Here is a 17,689-nt window from a genome sequence, read left to right as displayed (position 1 = left end):
GAGGCTGGGGCTGAGGGCCACACCCTACGGCACAAAACGGAAGGGCATGGCTGCCTTGGGGGATCTACTTAAGCTGATTACGTGGCAAGCTGAAGGGGGGTCATCCAAGGAGGAGCTATGAAAAGCTCAGAAAAAGTGCCCTACTCTTGAGGGTCTATGGTGGCAGGCCCAGGTCCAGGCAGCTGGTGACACCTGTGATGATCACCTGATTTACTGGGTGAATGATTTCCTATATAGTGAGCCTAAAGTTCCTGAGTCTAATGAAACCAGTGTGTTGGTGGTTCCTCAGTACTACAGGGCATGATGTAATCCTGGCAGGATATCAATTCCAAGACAAGAACTTTGCCAGGCTTGTTACCGACTTTTACTGGCCCTGATGAAAGTGACCTCAGATGCATTCTTAGGCCGTATAACTTGCCAGGCCAGTGGAAAGTCAGTAGGAAAGCAGAATTCTCACCTTTTCCCCCTTCCTGTCACTGGTACCCACTTTAAAAGGGTTAGCATCAACATTATTGGGCCCCCGAACCCCAAGATTGCCCTAGGCCACAGGTTTATCCTGGTCTTGGTGGACCATGCCACTCTGTAGCCAGAGACCATACCTCTGAAGATGGTGACTATACCTACAGTGGCCAAGGGCCTGATGGGGATTATTAAACAAGTGGGGTTTCCCAAAGTAGTGGTGTCCGATAGTGAACTCAACTTCACGTCAGCACACATGAAGTCAATGTGGAACGAGTGTGGAGTAACTTGCAAGTTCCCTGCACCTTATCACCCCCAGACCAATGAGCATTAAAGGCACTATCAAGGGTCTGCCAGAGCCCTTGAGGTGCAAGAGGGATGTCCTCTTGCCATTCCCGTTATTTGTAGACTTTGTAGACAGAGAGGTGTCACAGAGGGGAGTTGGATTCAGTCCCTTTGAGCTCCTGTATGACCACCTTGTCAGAGGGCCTTTCAGCCTTGTGAGCGAGGGGTCGGAGCAAGTTCCTGAGAGCCCCCTCCCCCTGGATGTAGTCAGCTACATGCTGGCTCTCCGGACTCAGATGAAGCGCTTCTGGAAGAATTCCGCTGAAAATAGGGAAGCCAGCTAGGAGGTTACAAAACCCTTGCATGACCAGAAGACCATTCTGGGTTCAGCCTGACCAGAAAGCATGGGTGGTGGAGCCAGTGGAGCCATGGGCCCTGCAAGACAGGTGGTCTGGGCCATAATAGGTGAAGGAGTGCAAAGGGGAGGCCACCCACGGGGTAGACTCTAGACCCACAGGAACCCTATAAGTGTCCTGCAAGTCAATTGCCTTTACCCCCACTTTTAAGAGGTCCAAAGTCACCATGCTCTTGGAGATGGAGTGGAGGAGGAGAGGGAACCTTTCCCTGACCTCTCGTCTAAGGAGCAGAATGGATCAGACAAAGGTGTTAACCACCTCTCCCCTACTCTGACCTCAGAACCAAAGAGGAACTATCCCCAGTTGCTGAGGCAGTTTGCCTCCTTGTTCTCACCCCTGGCACAACCATCTGTGCACTCATGACATTGATACAAGGAACAGTGGGGCATATTTAACGTCACTTTTACTGATGTTTGGGTGGCACAATGCCCTGCACTATATTTATAAAGAGCAATGGGTGTTGCTGTGGGCGTTCCACCACAACACCCACTGCTTTTTTACACTGCCCCAGGTTTACAAGGATCTGTAAATCTGAGGCAGCACCAAAACCGAATGCCATACAGTAGCAGGCATTAGAATGGCGCAACAAGGAGAAATATTTTTATTTCTCCTAGTTTTTGCTTTTTCTATGTGTGCTGCATTTTGCAGCACACATAGAAAGAGAAAAACACCAATAATGACTGTTTATGTGTAGGAAGGTGTCCCTTCCTGCACATAAACAATCATTAAATAATGACGATTTGCTACTTCTATGTGTGCCACAGAATGCAGCTTACATAGAAGTAACAAATCACCATTATTGATTGTTTATGTGCAGGAAGGGACACCTTGCTGCACCTAAACAATAGTTCCCTGTAATTCATGCACCCTTGCACTATGGTGCAAGGATGTCTGTGAAAACACAGGGGGCACCATATTGTTGTAAATATGGTGCATCCCTATGTTTTGGAAATGGCGGAGCGTGGCGCTGCGAAATTTGCATCAGCGCCGCGCTCCTCCATTTCCTTGTAAATATGCCCCAGTATTTCCGTGAAGAATAAGATTTACAGGCTGTCTGGCAAGGTAAGGACCAGAGTCTAGGAGTAAGTGTCTAAGATGCTGGAACACGAGGCGATTGAGCACTCTAACAGCACTTGGTCTAGCCCAGTGCTGCTGGTACCCAAGTCCTCCTCACCGATTGTCACACCAGAACTCAAGTTCTGTGTGGATTATAGGCTCAACTGAGGCACCAGGACTGATGCAGATCCCATCCTCCTAGCTGGTAAGGTCATATATCGAATTGGAGCTCTCAAGTCCTGATTACCTTTGATTTTACATCTAGGCATTGTTAGATTGCCCTATATGAGAGGGACAAGTAGAGGTCTGCGTTCTCCGCCCAGAGGGCCACTTCCAGTTAATGGTGATGCCCTTTGGATTGAAGAATGCTCCTTTCATCTTTCAGAATGCTGGTCAACAGGGTCCTGGCAGGCTTGGAGGCCTTCAGTGCCCCCTACCTGGACAACATTGTGGATTTCAGCTCCAGCTGAACGCGCCACCTGTTCCACCTCCAGGTAGTACTTTATGGCCTGCAGAAGGCAGGCCTGACTACAACGGCCAGTAAGTGCCAGTTAGGGCAGGAATCAGTTGTCTACATGGGACACCAAGTTGCTGGGTGCTGGGTGCAGCCCCTCCAGGCCAAAATGCAGACCATCTTGGCTTGGGAGCCCCCCAAGACACCGACTTCTAAGTGAAAGCTTTTTTGGTCCATACCTGATAATACAGGAGTTTTGTCAAGATTATGGCACCATTGTTGCTGCCTTGCCAGAGCGGACTTCTAAATAGAAGCCCAGAAAGGTTATTTGGACAGAGGCATGCCAGAAAACTTTTGACAGTATAAAGGAGCTTATGTGCTCCGCGGGACGTGGGTCCCATGCACACTGTGCCACGTCAACCACGCTACACCTGACTGATGAGCCCTAACTAGGGCAAAACTAGCCCTGGGTTGCTTGTGGTCCAGTTCAGTGAGGTCCAAGCCTGGTCGTTTGGGCTGGACTGGTCCCACTGGAGCAGGGCAAGACTTCAAGGTGTTAAAAGCTTTTCATTGCATGTCTAGGGCAAAACCGGTCCTAGGTTGCTTGTGTTCCAGTTCAGGAATGATTTGAGCTGGCAGTTTGGGCTGGGATGTTACCATTGGAGCAGGGTCAAGCTGATTTGCATATGGCGGGATCCAAACGGAGGTGGTATGGTGTGCAAAATAACAATGGACTGGGATGCAACACCAAATAATTACCAGTGGCTGAGATTAATTCAAGCATTCCATCCATAACTTTTATGTAGATTGTAGTGTGTCACCCCAAGTGGGATGGTTATGCCCAGACGAGGGTCTCATACACACTATGTCACTGACTGATGAGACCTAACTAGGGTGAAATCAGCTGTGGGTTATTTGTGTTCCAGTTCAGAGAGGACCTGGCCTGTCAGTTCTGACTGGACTGTTCCTATTGGAGCAGTGTCAAGACTGATTTGAATATGGCTGGGTCCACACTGAGGGGTTCTGGTGTGCAAAATAATGATGGACAGGGTTGCAGCCCTAAGTAATTACCCGTGGCTGAGATTAATTAAACCGTTCCATCCATTGCTTTTTTACACACTTTAGTGTGGTACCCTAAGTAGGATGGGTATGCCCAGACGTGTGTCATGTCCCCACTTTGTCACTGGAACCAAGCCATACCTGACTGATAAGCCTTAACTAGGGCAAAACCATTCTTGGGTTGCTTGTGTTCCGGTTCAGGCAGGACCTGGCCTGGCACTTAAGCTGGACTATTTCCATTGGCGCTGGATCAATACTGTTTTGCATATGGCTGGGCCCAAACTGAGGTGGTGAGATGTGCAAAATAACGATGGACTGGGATGTGGCCCGGGTAATTACCAGTGGGTGAGATTAATTCAAGCATTCCATCCATCACTTTTTTGTATTCTTTAGTGTGTTACAAATAAGGCACAGGCATATGAGGCTCAGAAAGAGGCATGTAGCACAAAGGTACAGTACAAAAAGTCACTTTACCATTGTGCATACATGTGTTTGCATAGATCAACACATTAATCTCACATTTACTGCCCTTGCCAATGCTTTTATACATTCTTCCTCATTTACTTAGTAGATGCAAGAGTCTCTAAAGTATCTCACTCACTCTCATTGTTTGTGCAGGCTACGTGTAAATTCAGTGGCATTCTTTTTGGTATCAGAAGGAGGGAGGGTTGGTATCAGCGGAATTTGCCTGGGCTAACTCTCAAGCTCCTCCACTGGGCTGAACATCTCCAATTTAGTTAGATAAGGTATTATAATAGGCACATCATACAAAATGCAATTAATGTTCAGTCAAAATTGGTCACTTACTGCACAAAATAGTCCTCTTCAGTTTCTTCAAAATTATCCCGAATTACACTTTCGTAGTAATGATAGATAGGCGCAGTCCTCCTTAACATGTATTTCTGTTAAAAAAGCAAAATACATATTGTATTTTTACTCACACTTTATACATACTAAGCACGTTCTCAAGCATATCCCTATTCAATTATATTAATACACCAGCATGCTAATTTATTTGATTATATTTATTGGCTTTTATGTTGTGCTCTTTTTGCCTTTTGACTCATTCGAGGGGAGAGTATGCATGAGAAATAAAAGAGGGAAATAGCCGGAGGCTGTTTAGACAAAGTTAGTTTTAGTTCAGAATGTATGCTTGCCTATAGGTGTGAGTTTGCTATCCTTTATGTTACTTTTGGCTAGGAAGGGTGTTCCATCATGTGGAGCCATGATCATGAAATAAGATGATACGTCATTAATTCTCATATTTTTTTTGCATTCCATTACTTTTTATTTTTTATTTTGGATTGCATTTAGACGAAGAACGTGTGAATTTATTTCTGATTTTTTTTGTTTTTGATGCCGATTTGTTTGTTTTTTAACCATTAACTGTTCAATTTGTTTTAGGTACCCTTTAATTCAATCCCAGCAACCTATAATCACCCTGTAATACAAATATATATAAAATTACATATACAAATATATGCACTCACATGTATACACATATTTATATATACATATATATGTGGTGTAGAGCAGGTCTTTGGAGACTGCAGAATTGTTTGTAAAAGAGATTAATACTAACAATCTGAAGTAAAACCAGTGTCCGAGTTTTAGACCTAGAAGTATACATTAGCAATATGATGTTAGAACACTGCTGTTCGGGAAAGAGACTGCTGGCAATACGACTCTGCATGCATCCACTTTCCATCTGCGCCATACCAAAATGAGCATCCCGTATGGTGAGATGCTACGGGCAAGAACTAATTGCAGTATCACTCCAGACATACTTCAGTGTCAGAGGAAGATGAAAGAGAGATTCATGCAGAGAGGGTACAGTGAGCTGGCAATAGGTCAACCACAAAGGGCAGCCAACAAAAGAGAGAAGGATGTTATCCTGTTCTCAATGCCAAAAAACTACTCAAGGGACAGAATTTAAAAATAGTGTGAACGATAGGGATATGAATATCTATCGTCCACACTGTTTTTTAATTCTGTCCATAGGGAAAACTCATTAAAAAAAAGTCTCTCCCCATATGAGATAGTTTTAACTCACTTTTGATATTATTTTTGCACTCTGCCCCTCACTCACAGAAACATTGGAGTATAAAACACCTCACGCTCCTCTCTTGAGGGTGAGTGGAAGCCCAAACTGTGCACCTTGCGGGCACAGTGTACAAGAGGGAACCCAATGATGAAGCATGTCACCTTCGGGTGAGTGAGGGTTCTCGTCTTTAAAAAGCAATTGCCCTTTTTAATTAGTATTGTTCACACCCACATTTACATTGTAGCTAATATCCAATCTGGTTACTTGTAAATTAAGTTACATTGGAAGCACAACGCTTGCAATCTACACAATGATACTACAGCACGTGTGCCATATTTAACATCAATCAGGCATACCCAGTATTGAGGCACTGTGAGTTACAACATAACCATGATCCTAAGAAAATTAGGTATTTTGTAATTGATGGAGTACTTTTGGGTAGAAGGGGTGGTGATCATGTAAAGGCACTAAGGGAACTTGAAATACACTATATTGTGAGTCTAAACTGTAAAACCCCAAATGGGCTGAACATAGACAAGGAATTGTATGCCTGTCTCCAAATGAAATAGGGCAAGATAGGGGCAAAAATAAGTCCCTTTGCAGCTTGGTCCAATATATTCATCTTTACTGGGATATTGTATGGAGCTTTGTTTAGCCAGGTTTACCCACAGGGTTGGACCCTCTTCCACTTCACTACTTCACTTCAATCTAGTATATAGTTTATGTTTTATGTTAATGTTTAACTTGAGTTTCTGAGCACTGTATGTTATTATAAAATGTTGCTCATATAGAGGAGGAATGGCTGGAATGACTTTGCACCACAAAGGCATAATCAACATGCACATTGCACTTTTTACTGTACAGCTTGACATTATGTACTAATCATTAGTTGCGGTCTGCACAGGTGATTATTCATATGGTGTAATATGAATGGAAAGGCAAATTTAATATAGAGATATTAACCCATGAAGGCATGGCAATGTGAGCGCACGGAAAATGGAATTGTTTCTTGAGAGTGATATAAAACCCAGCAAGGGCAGATAGACTCCATATGTATGGGGAACTATATTAGCACCTTTAAATTTCTGATGAGTTTAGCACATATGCACTTTAAGTAACGCTGCCCACTTCAACTCAATTATGGATGCAACATTCCCACATGTGACGTAGAGCAATAAAAGACATTGCCTGCCTGCAAAAGATTTAATTGTCTGTAAAAACCTATAAAGATGAACTGCATGAGTTCGCAAGCAACAATATTGAAAAAGTAAGCAGGATGGCAGTATATTATTTGTATTTATGAAGGACTGTCATTAAGTGTCATTTATTTTAATTATGTGAACATAATGAATAATTTTTGTACTGTGCATGCAGAGTAGACTGCACTTGACGGTCGAAACTCATAATGGGAGATATGGTGGACAAATGAATAAAAGCAACTGAATTGTATTTGGTGTCTGCATCGATCCTTATGCAACGAGAATTTGGATTGCTCGATACGATATATTCACTTCAAAAACCAAAGGTTACGGGGACATTATAGTTAGGAAATGAAATTTAAAAACCTTAGAAATTCACAAAAAAACAAAGGTTACGGGGAAGTTATAGTTAGGCACATATTTCACATGCACAAAACCGCATAAATTTAAGAGTTATAGTTACCTGAGTTAACTATAACTTACACCCCTGTAATGCACAGTTTATGACTTTACATATTACATCACTCTGACATGGTCAGTAACATCACCGATGAGAAAAAGAGGGAGTTCCAAAACGTGTTTTCCCCATGCAATTTCCTATAGGAACTATAGACAATTTTAGCTACATGGCTAAATGAAACTACACCAAATTTGACAGAAAGCTAGATCTTTATTCAGAAAGCGTGCTTTAAGTGATTTGGAGTAACTCCGTTCAGTAATTTGGAAGAAATTAAGCTTCAAAATGTATATGTGATTGAGCACGATTTTAAAAATCATAACACAGAACATCTTTACTGTTTAAAGACACGAAAACCTGAAAGTGCAGTTGGCACACATTAGACACAGTGACACATGAAACAGAGACAAGTGTAGTAGGAGCACCATAAAAGCGTGCTTTAAAATGCAAGGTAATGAAATAAACATACAGAGAAATACTAATACATATGAACGAGTTGCACTAATAGGAGTTTCTTCTGAAAATGTTGTTTATTAACGCTTATGGATGAAATTGTGTTATTAATAAAGTGGCCTAGTGTTTCTAATGCTTTTTCTTAGAACACACCATTTAGAAAAGTATTGAAACTAGGTATGATCTCAAAAATTGGCTTAGTAATACTAGAAATTCTATGATTTATGAAAAGTGAAAAATGAATTTTGTAGTGTGAACGAAAATTATATACTTAAATGAATGTTGATACAAATTGTGGCTGTATGGCAATTCTAAAGTTAGCTATTTTAATGTAATAATCTTTGGTTAATTATTTAATTGATTTTATTACAACCATATTTGATATGATTTAGAGTTTATTTCACTTAAAATATGCGATGCTAACATAAAGGATTTTTCAAAAATGCTTTTTCTTTGATGCTGACTTTCCCCTGACCTAATTCTTTTTTTTTTTTTTTTTTTTGGGATAATTTTATTGGCCACTTGTACAAAAAAAAAGGTGAATATTCAGAGCACAGACAGGAAATATACATGTCATCATCACAGACAATAATTACAGATAGATACAGGTAACATAGTAAATAATAAAATACAAAAGTAAATACTGCTCATCCCACTGAAGGCTGGCTGAACCAAACCCTCCCGAATTTAACCCTAGACCGCAAACCCCTTGCTTTGGCTAGTGCCAGTTCCATTTCATAAACCCCCCTCAGTAACAACCAGAAATCAGTAATCTTAGGACTACATTTTTCAATCCATGCCCTAGCAATACACAGACAAGCACAAGCAATGATAATTGACACTAGGGATTTCGATAAATTTCCAGTATCCAATACTATCCCCAGTAAAATTTCTTTCTCAGCTAATAAAGTATCCTTGCCTATTAGCTTACTCAACTCACGAGCAACCTCATGCCAATATATAGCTTTGGACATGTAACAAACATATGACGCAGATCAACAACATATTCATTACACTTAGGACAATATGACTTAGAAGAAATATGAGACACAGCCCATTTAGAAATAACCTTTGGGTATAATACAACATAAACATGGTACGATGTTGTTGCAACTTTAAGTTAATTGAGGTGACTGAAGAATTAATTATAGCCAATGATTCAAAAACCTCATCATTAGTCATCTCAATTTAAAAAATGCGATTCAATTTGGCTGTAACCTGTATAACATCATCTTCCGATACAGCTAGAAAGCACTGATATACTTTCCCTATAAGGCCTCGCCCCGAAGTTTTAAAAATTACCCGGAGTACCTCCGTTGTAGAGGGAAGAGCTAACAGGCCTTCCCCTTGGGTAAAAAAGTTCCTAACTTGCAAGTATTTGAAAAATGAATTATGGGATATCCCAAATTCCTCTTTCAATGATAAGAATGACTTAAAGCCGTGTTCGTCATAAAGATGCCCCAACAGTGTTATGCCATGCTGTTGCCACATTCTCCCCACCGAATCAGAGAATATACCAGGGAGCCTCAGATTGGCCCATAGAAAAATAAATTTGTGCCAATCTGGCAATATAAATGCTTTGAATATGTCCTGCCAAATACGGGAGATATGTCGGATGATCTTTAATCAAACTCTCTTGTAAGAGTTCGGGTTGGACATATGATGTAGTAAAAACCCCGTATTCAAACCATAGGCCAGCTGATACGCGAACCAGGGTTTACCCACATCAGGTCCCTTAAGTAAGCTCTTGATACTGCTGACAAAAGCAACCCAAAATTAGGATCTATAATCCGGGAGTTTAAAACCAACTTGTTCAAAAGGCAGCTTGATATATCTAAGAGCTCTCCTCGCCCTCCGATAGCCCCAAATAAAGCTTCCAATAACACTATCAAGCCGCTTAAAAAAGATCACCGGAACTCTTACCGGGATAGCGCGAAACAAATAAAGAAATTTAGGTAATATATTCATTTTAACTGTATTGCACCTCCCAATAATAGTCAATGGTAGCCTATGCCACCTACGCAGATCAGAAATTACTTTCTTCAGCAGTGGTTCATAGCTTAAATCAATAATATTGTCAGTACGACAACTAAGACACACACCTAAATACGTAGCGGACGCGGTAATACCGAACGAAAGTGCAGCTGATATAGATATAAAATTAAGAATTGACTGTGTTTTGTTTAAGTTAAGCTTGTATCCAGAAAAGGACCCAAAGTGTTGTGCCTCTTGGGTTTTCACCGCTATAGCTTCTACTGGCCCTGTGGTAAATACCGCGATGTCATCTGCATAAGCAGTGACTTTTAAAATCATACCATTGAAGGACACTGGTGTAATAGACACATTGTGGAGCAAGTGTCTAATAAAAGGCTTGATATACAGAGCAAATAGTGTAGGAGAAAGCGGGCATCCCTGCCGCGTACCCCGATAAATACTAAAGGAAGAAGAAACAAAGCCACTATGCTTAATTACAGCGGTTGGTTTACAATAGAGTTTCTGTACCGCCGAGACAAACCTCCGACCGAGACCTAGAGACATCATTGTACACCACAGTGAGCCCCAGGCCACTCGATCGAAGGCCTTCTCGGCATCCCAATCCGCTGATCCAAGTGATTGGCAATATCAAATGCAGCAACGGCAGTATTTATATGCGCAGCAGTGTCCCTACCTGGAACAAAGCCATGCTGTTCCTCTGATACTAACAAATGAATCAATGGGGCTAAACGGGACGCTAGAAGCTTTGAAAAATTAGTTAATTAGGGATATTGGTGTGTAGGAGCTCATGTTCTCCACTGGTTTGCCTTTTTTTGGAAAGACTATGATGTCAGTTTTGTTCCACGAGGGGGGCGAATCCCCTCCTTGCAGTATCTCATTAACCAGCTCGAGAAATACTGGAGTCAGTACATCCCTAAATATTTTATAAAATTCAAGTGGGATGGTGTCTTCGCCCACTGCTTTACCAGAAGGTAATGCCCCAATTGCTAGATTAAGTTCTACTAAGTCAGCATTTCCTTCCAACACCAAAGTTTGAGAGGGATCCAAAACAGGTAGCCCACTTTCTTTTAAATAATCTATAGCCGATTGTGGATTAAAACTACTTGCCTCATTATACAGATCAGCATAAAAGATCCTAAACTTCTCCACAATTTCTTGGAGTTTAGTAAAAGTTGCGCCATTCACACCATTAATTTTCTTAATATGTGACTTAGCCCTCTGGTCGGCTAGTTGATAGGCCAGAACCCATCCCACCCGCTCTCCATACTCATACTGCCTAGTTCTAAACTTAAGAAAGTTACTGGCTGCTTTATCTTTTAACCTTCTACTAAGCTTCGCTCTTATATAAATAATCTATAGGTATATTCGTTGTTCATCAGTATCCTTCAAGGCAATTGCTAGGGCATGTTGCTGCTCTAAATCAGTATATAACCTGTGTTCATTTTCAAGCTGACTAAAATTAGACCGATTCTGCTTGACAATATACTGAAGTGTGCCCCCCCCTCACACGTGCCTTTCAGCAATCCCAGACTATAGCAAGGGATGTAGTATGAAGATTATTTGCTATATATTCCTTAAGAACCCCTTGCATGGAGGTTACATAGTCTGAGTCACTAAGAAGGTGCCTAGGAAACGAAAATTCCCTGGCTTGTACTACCAAATCAAGACCGAGATGTATAGTAAGCATCATGGGGTTATGGTCCGATGTAATCTTAGGACATATCACCATAGAGGAATTATCCAGCAGAGCATAGTTAGTAAAAATCATATCAATTAGAGAATATTGTTTATGCGGATGAGAAAAAAAGGTAAAACCCGGCGTTGTGGAGTAATGCATTCTCCAAGCGTCCTCCAATTGATGTAATTAAAGCAAATCTTGTATAGCTGCCCTCACCTGAGCCATTCTACCTCTTGCAGTCGTGTTTGTGGTATACATTTTTTTTATCTAATATGCAATTAAAATCTCCCATTACAATAAGATCCCCAGCACATTCCAGCAGTTCAGAGCTAAGGTGGGAAATAATATCAGGGCAGTCAACATTAGGACCATAAATCATGCATACTGTCACCTTATGACCAAAAACAGAGAGCTGAGCGATTGCCCAGCTTGCCTGTGTGCGTAGAACCCTTGCCTCAGAATATTTAATCTTCAACAGTGCAACCCCCCAAATAGATGCCGACTGCGATGTACACATGATCAGCTCATAGCCAAGCTGCTTGAGATACTTTCTATCTTTAAAGGCCAAATGGGTTTCAGCAAGCCCAACTATATCGGGCTTAAACACCTACCAGCTCTTCCGCAACCAATCGTCTTTTACTGGCTTGGTTCAGCCCACAAACATTCCAACTCATAAATTTAACATTCGGCATTAAGTATATTTATAATAACGCATCGTTCTCTATCTGTAAAGAAAAAAGTTTTTCCCTTAAACCTAAAGTCAAAATTCTGTTTGTACCCTTTCTGTGCTATTTTAATTGTGACGTGGCCATTAAACCCCCACCTTCCACTATGACCCATCCCAGCTCCTCCCACCCCTTTCACTGCCACCCCCCACCCCGTATCTTGGAAAAGGAATCACCCCCCTACTTGGCTGTCCTGATGTGACACAATTTGAGGACGCCCCACCCCCACCCCTCCCCAAGAAACCCCCCCGCACTCACCGCCCCACACCCCACCCGTACCAGCTAAGGAAACAAAGTAATACATAATGTTTTAACACAGGGAAAGATATTACAAACAAAAGACAACACTACATTAAGAGAACCCATGTTTCTATAAAGTACCACCTTGGGCAACTTCATCTGGTCATAATTGGCAGTAACTATCAACCCCATTCACAATATACTATAGTGAGATAGCATATCAAGCATTAGGAGTAGATTGCCACTTAAAAAGTGCTTTTCTCACTTCCTGCTCATTAAAGAAAAAATATGTGTGACCATCTTTGATAACTTTTAGATGGGCAGGCTCCTGTAAAAAAACCTGTGAACAGACAGCCTTAAGAGAATCCATAAATTGACGGAGCTGCCAGCGCTTGTCCATAGTAGACTTAGACAGATCAGACCGCACAAAAATTGACAAAGTGTCTACTTTAACAGGAGCCGTTGGCCGGGCCTTGAAAAAAATTGCCTGACGAAGCAAAAAGTTGCCAAAAAAAACAAGAATAGGCCTAGCAAAGTTTCTTTTTGACTGAGTAACTTGTGGAAGAAATAGCGACAACCTATGCGCCCTCTGAACTTGTGTGTCCATGTCCCAATCATCTAAATCAGGAAATGCCTTTTGAAACAAATCAACAATGACTGCACGAGGGTCCGAGCCTTCCCTGCCTTCCGGGATCTCAAAAATCCACAGATTATGGTGTCGCTGCCGATTTTCAAGGTCCTCAATTTTAAACTGCATCAGAGCCATCTGTGACTCATGTGATGTAACCTATTTTGTGGTTTGGGTATTGACCTCCTCCATGGCTGCCACCCGATGTTGGAGATCAGAAACCTCAGAAACAAGGTGGGACATCTTGGCAGTAACTTCAGACAGCGATTTTTTAATTTAGGTACTATCAGCCCTTGCCTGTTGATAATAGAGTTATGCTTCTGCTCTTTGAAAATTAAGTACCTGCATAATTCTAGACAGAGATGGCTCTTCTACCCTACCAGCCCCTTCGTCCTGCGGGTTCAATTCAGTATTGCACTCAGCTCCAAAAGCTTCTGTAGACAGTGACCCAGTAGACGATGATAGGGGTTTGGACATTGTAGATTGGTTGCTAGTTATAGCAAATGCAGATCCTTTCAAATGAATATACTCCGCAAGTGTCTTCTGAGACCCAATCTGAGAACTACCTGGAGCCGGCATACTGGCCGTAAACATATTGGCTGTTTCAGAAGCCTGCAAGACCTCAGGGGTGTTAGCCGGTGCAGTAGCAACAGGATCTAACTGACTATTCGAGAGAGAGGTAGCTGAAGCATTCCCATATGTTCCTGAGTTAGATAGCCTAGAGACAATTAATCATACTTCACCCTTTGATGAGACCCATTTCCGTAGTGGGCTCGCTCCCGGGCCCGCTTTTGTGGTACTTGCTGCCCCCTTAAGTTGTCCCAGCGCCTCTGAGATCTGAGCCTTTGCACCAGCCCCACCCCCACGACCTCTACCGCCTTTCCCAGTCCGACCCTGTTTAGGGCCTTTTCCCTTCTGGGCTCCCCTCCCCCTCCGGGGTAATGATCCTAGGACTGCGAGCAGTCCCGCAACTGATAGTAAGGCTACTGTTAAGAAAATCCTGACCCAGAACAGAGTCACTGGAAGAGAGATCCAAACCACTCTCTAAATTCACATTGGTCACCCCCTTTCTGCTGCCATTATCATCACAGATCAAACAACTGCCATTCCTGCCCAGCCTACCCGAACCAATACCCTGTAAGAGACTGTTTGACAGCGCCAGAGAGTCTTCATTATTCGACCCCAAAGAGTGAGAGGTATGATCCGTATTGACAGGACTAGTCGGAGCGGCAATGGCACTGGGGTAAGCATTAAAAAAAGATGCTGAAGTATCCACGTCTATACGCTCTTCAAGAGCAGAATCGGCCACGTTCACACCAGCTAAAGCAGAGGTTCCCAATATTATGCCGCTAGTAGAACTCCCTTCAATAGAGGCACTCAGTGGTCTTACAGAGTCTTCCGGGCCCCCCCAGCCCTCATGAACTGCCGCATTCAATACTTCAGCCATTTGAGCGCTGGGGATGGCTGTCTCTGAGCCGCAGGAGCGGAGCAGCGCTGTAACTCTATCAGAGCGCAGAAGTTTTAGCATAGGCTTTCCCACCTGGTGGTCTGTTAATGAATCATCTCCAAAGTTGCTGGGTATATTGTCACTTGACGAGGCCCCCCCAGGAACTGCACCACCGCTAGCAGACACCCGGGACTCCGCTACCATTGAGCAATCTGCGGCATCTGCATCCGCGGAACCCCCAGCTTCTGCTACTACTGGTGCCGGAACACCCTCCCGTCCTCGGCTGGTCATCCGTGGAGGAGCCATTGTTCTCAGCTGAGAGAACACCACTTTGTAACCTGCACTCTCGCCCCCCCGGCCACAGCCGAACTTCTCCTGGCCGTTAGCGCCACCACAGGACTCACCGGAAGAGTGCCGAATTAAGAATAGTGTCCGCGGTGCCGCTAGCGAGGGTGCTCTGAACGTCAGCCAACTCGCTACGCGGACACCATACACCGCGCAGCTGAGTTCCGTCAACCGGCACATCCACAGCAGAATGGGGAAAACACAGCCACGGCAGCAGGTATGTTTTCCAACTTTCCAGCTTTCCGGTTTCTTGCTTTAATCCAACCGTTCGAAATGTAAGTCTTTTTCCCTACTTTCCCCATTTAATGCCGAAGTCAGCGAGACCGTCCGTCGGGAAGGGCGTGGCGGCAGATCGGCAAGAGCCTCCGGGGGAGAGTGGAGGAGACGTCTTCAGGAGCGGAGTCAATCCGCCATCTTCCTTCTCATCCCCCTGACCTAATTCAATGGACCATTTACAACTAATGAAATGTTGCTTTATTTGTCCTGTACATGTATATATCTTGATATTCCTAGTAAAATATTCCTGTGGGAACAGGATTTCAGCTGTAGCTATGGATAGATACCTTCTATTTCTTTTTCACCAAATATTAGGCCTTATTAGACTCTTTTAAATCTTTCATTTCTCATGACCAGCATGGGAAAGTATCTCACTGTTGCAAGCGTCCTAGGTGACATTATGTGAATTTGAGCAGAAAACAGTCTTCCAATTGTGGTGAGATACCACATCACTGGAATTTGCTAGAGACATTATAAAGAAAGAAACCTCAAGGGAGGGGCATCATCATTGATTTTTGCTTCTTGACAAATGCCATACTATTTCTTTTCCCCTTGCAAAAGGATGCTATGCTGATCGATTTTTGATGACTACTAAGAACTATTTCCATACTTTGGACTGCCTTGCTGATGCTAACGTTGGTAGCTGATGGACTGAAACCATCTTTGCCAAACCATTTTCATTTTTCTTTTATTTCCTTGTATATGATAATGGACTTGCTCTTATTGGACTTTAAATCTGAACCCTTTCACACTCTTTGTAGGATTTGAGTTGTTAGACAAACAATCAATCCTCCTGCCTTAATGGGAGATGGGCTCTGTAACTCTGTAAACTGATTTTGATAATAACTAACTGATAAAGCCTTGCCTAAATGTTTCATGCTTGATTGCAAGCTGTGATATTCTCAACTGGAATTGTCAAAAGACTGCTAAAGGCTATACATTTTGGATCTTTAATACAATAATCACATTAATCTAATACCTGTCTGAGTCTATTATTGAGTATTATTTGTTTCTCCATTTAATCTCTGCTATTTTACAAATGTTTTTAATGTGTTGTAGAGAGAATCAGTGAGCTCTGTCAGAACACCAAGTCATACTTCTTTTGTTCTGTGTTGCTATTGCAGAGATTTTGGTCTGCATAATTCTAGCCTGACTCAACGTCTCCAAAAGTTTGGGTCTTCCTGTTGCTAGTCTTTATTTCTACAGCATGTTTTTAAGAGTGATGTACCTAAATCTGATCTCAAATTTGCGAGTTGACCGTCAATTATTGGTCCGCATTGGATAGCTAACGTGGTAATTGAGTTACCCTAATTTCCACCCCTCTTATCGGTGGATAAACATCCATCCATGCCTCTGTGGTAAATGGAAATGCTGCAGAGTGTCTAATCATAAAACGCCCAGTAAGGTTAGTGTAGTAAGAAGAGTAAGCGCAGAATAAATAATTTTCCTTGCCCAAGTCCAAAGTATCGCTCTGGATAGAGTCAACGTGTAGCAGCAAAGGAGTGTGAGTATTAATAGGGATGCACATTGCCATTGCTTTGGCTTAAGGTTGTGGGTTTTGAAATGGCTGTGTGTTGTCCAATAGAGTGAAATGGTTTACGTCCACATGGTTAAAGTCCATCTATGATTGTGGCACTTTGTGCAAAGTTGAAGTTGTGAAAGGGTCCATTATTTCCTAAGATATTGAGATATTTACCTACGGGTTGTCTCAGCGTAAAAGACTCTGAATAAGTTGTCTGTTGTTCTGTGGCGTCGTCGACAACACCTTGGTAAGGGTTCTCTTTGTGTTAGTGCTAAATGGTTGGTATGGTTGATCTCAGGTGCACAGGGAATAACTATATCAAATTAGGGTAATATCCTGGTGGTCAAGGTTTCCTTTGAAGGACATGAGTATAGCAAGTTTAGTTACCTTGTGAGAGTGAATATCCCTTAGTGGAGCAGACAGTTGTATTTGTTGCTTGCATTGTATTGTAATTTTACTGAGAGAAAACATGCAGGAGAAGATTGTGAAGGAGGGTGAGCTGCTGTGAGGAGCTATATTGACATCACAGTGTGTCGGTCTGTGATTTATGGGTTGGCGTAAAGCCGCACTGGGAGTGGTTGACTACGTCATCACAATCTCATTGGTTGAGGTTGCCGAACAGGTGAATTGTGGGAGAATAATATTTCCAGGATTAACAAAAATAATTTGTGAATACAGAATTGACTACAAATAAAAAATGTCAAGTCATTGCAGATATTAGTAAAGAAAGATGAGACCATATCTTTCAAAGCAAAGGTAGAAACACCACCCACGGGTACTCCAGGATACATTGTCCTGATGAACAAAAGATTACATCCATGTCTGTGGCTTGAGCATAAACTTACTAAAAAAGATGAGACAGTTCTCTAGTTATGGAACATTTAATTGGAGGATTTTAGAAAATGTAAGCAAAAGAATGTACGAAAAGAAAAATTCTGTTAGAGCCACTGC

At 42.4% G+C, this 17,689-nt stretch overlaps 1 protein-coding gene across 1 annotated transcript in view; it reads right to left on the bottom strand.

The window, feature by feature from the left end:
- The window catches only part of LVRN (laeverin), a 541,073-nt gene that overhangs the window by 100,434 nt on the left and 422,950 nt on the right, over positions 1-17,689 (bottom strand). Inside the window, exon 15 of the mRNA XM_085632644.1 lies at positions 4,537-4,631. Coding sequence (XP_085488770.1) covers positions 4,537-4,631 — 95 coding nt within the window. The remainder of the gene's footprint in view (positions 1-4,536; positions 4,632-17,689) is intronic.

The sequence above is a fragment of the Triturus cristatus genome, chromosome 2_1, assembly GCF_964204655.1.
Source record: "Triturus cristatus chromosome 2_1, aTriCri1.1, whole genome shotgun sequence".
NCBI lineage: Eukaryota > Metazoa > Chordata > Amphibia > Caudata > Salamandridae > Triturus > Triturus cristatus.
This window is presented reverse-complemented; position numbering and strand designations above follow the sequence as displayed.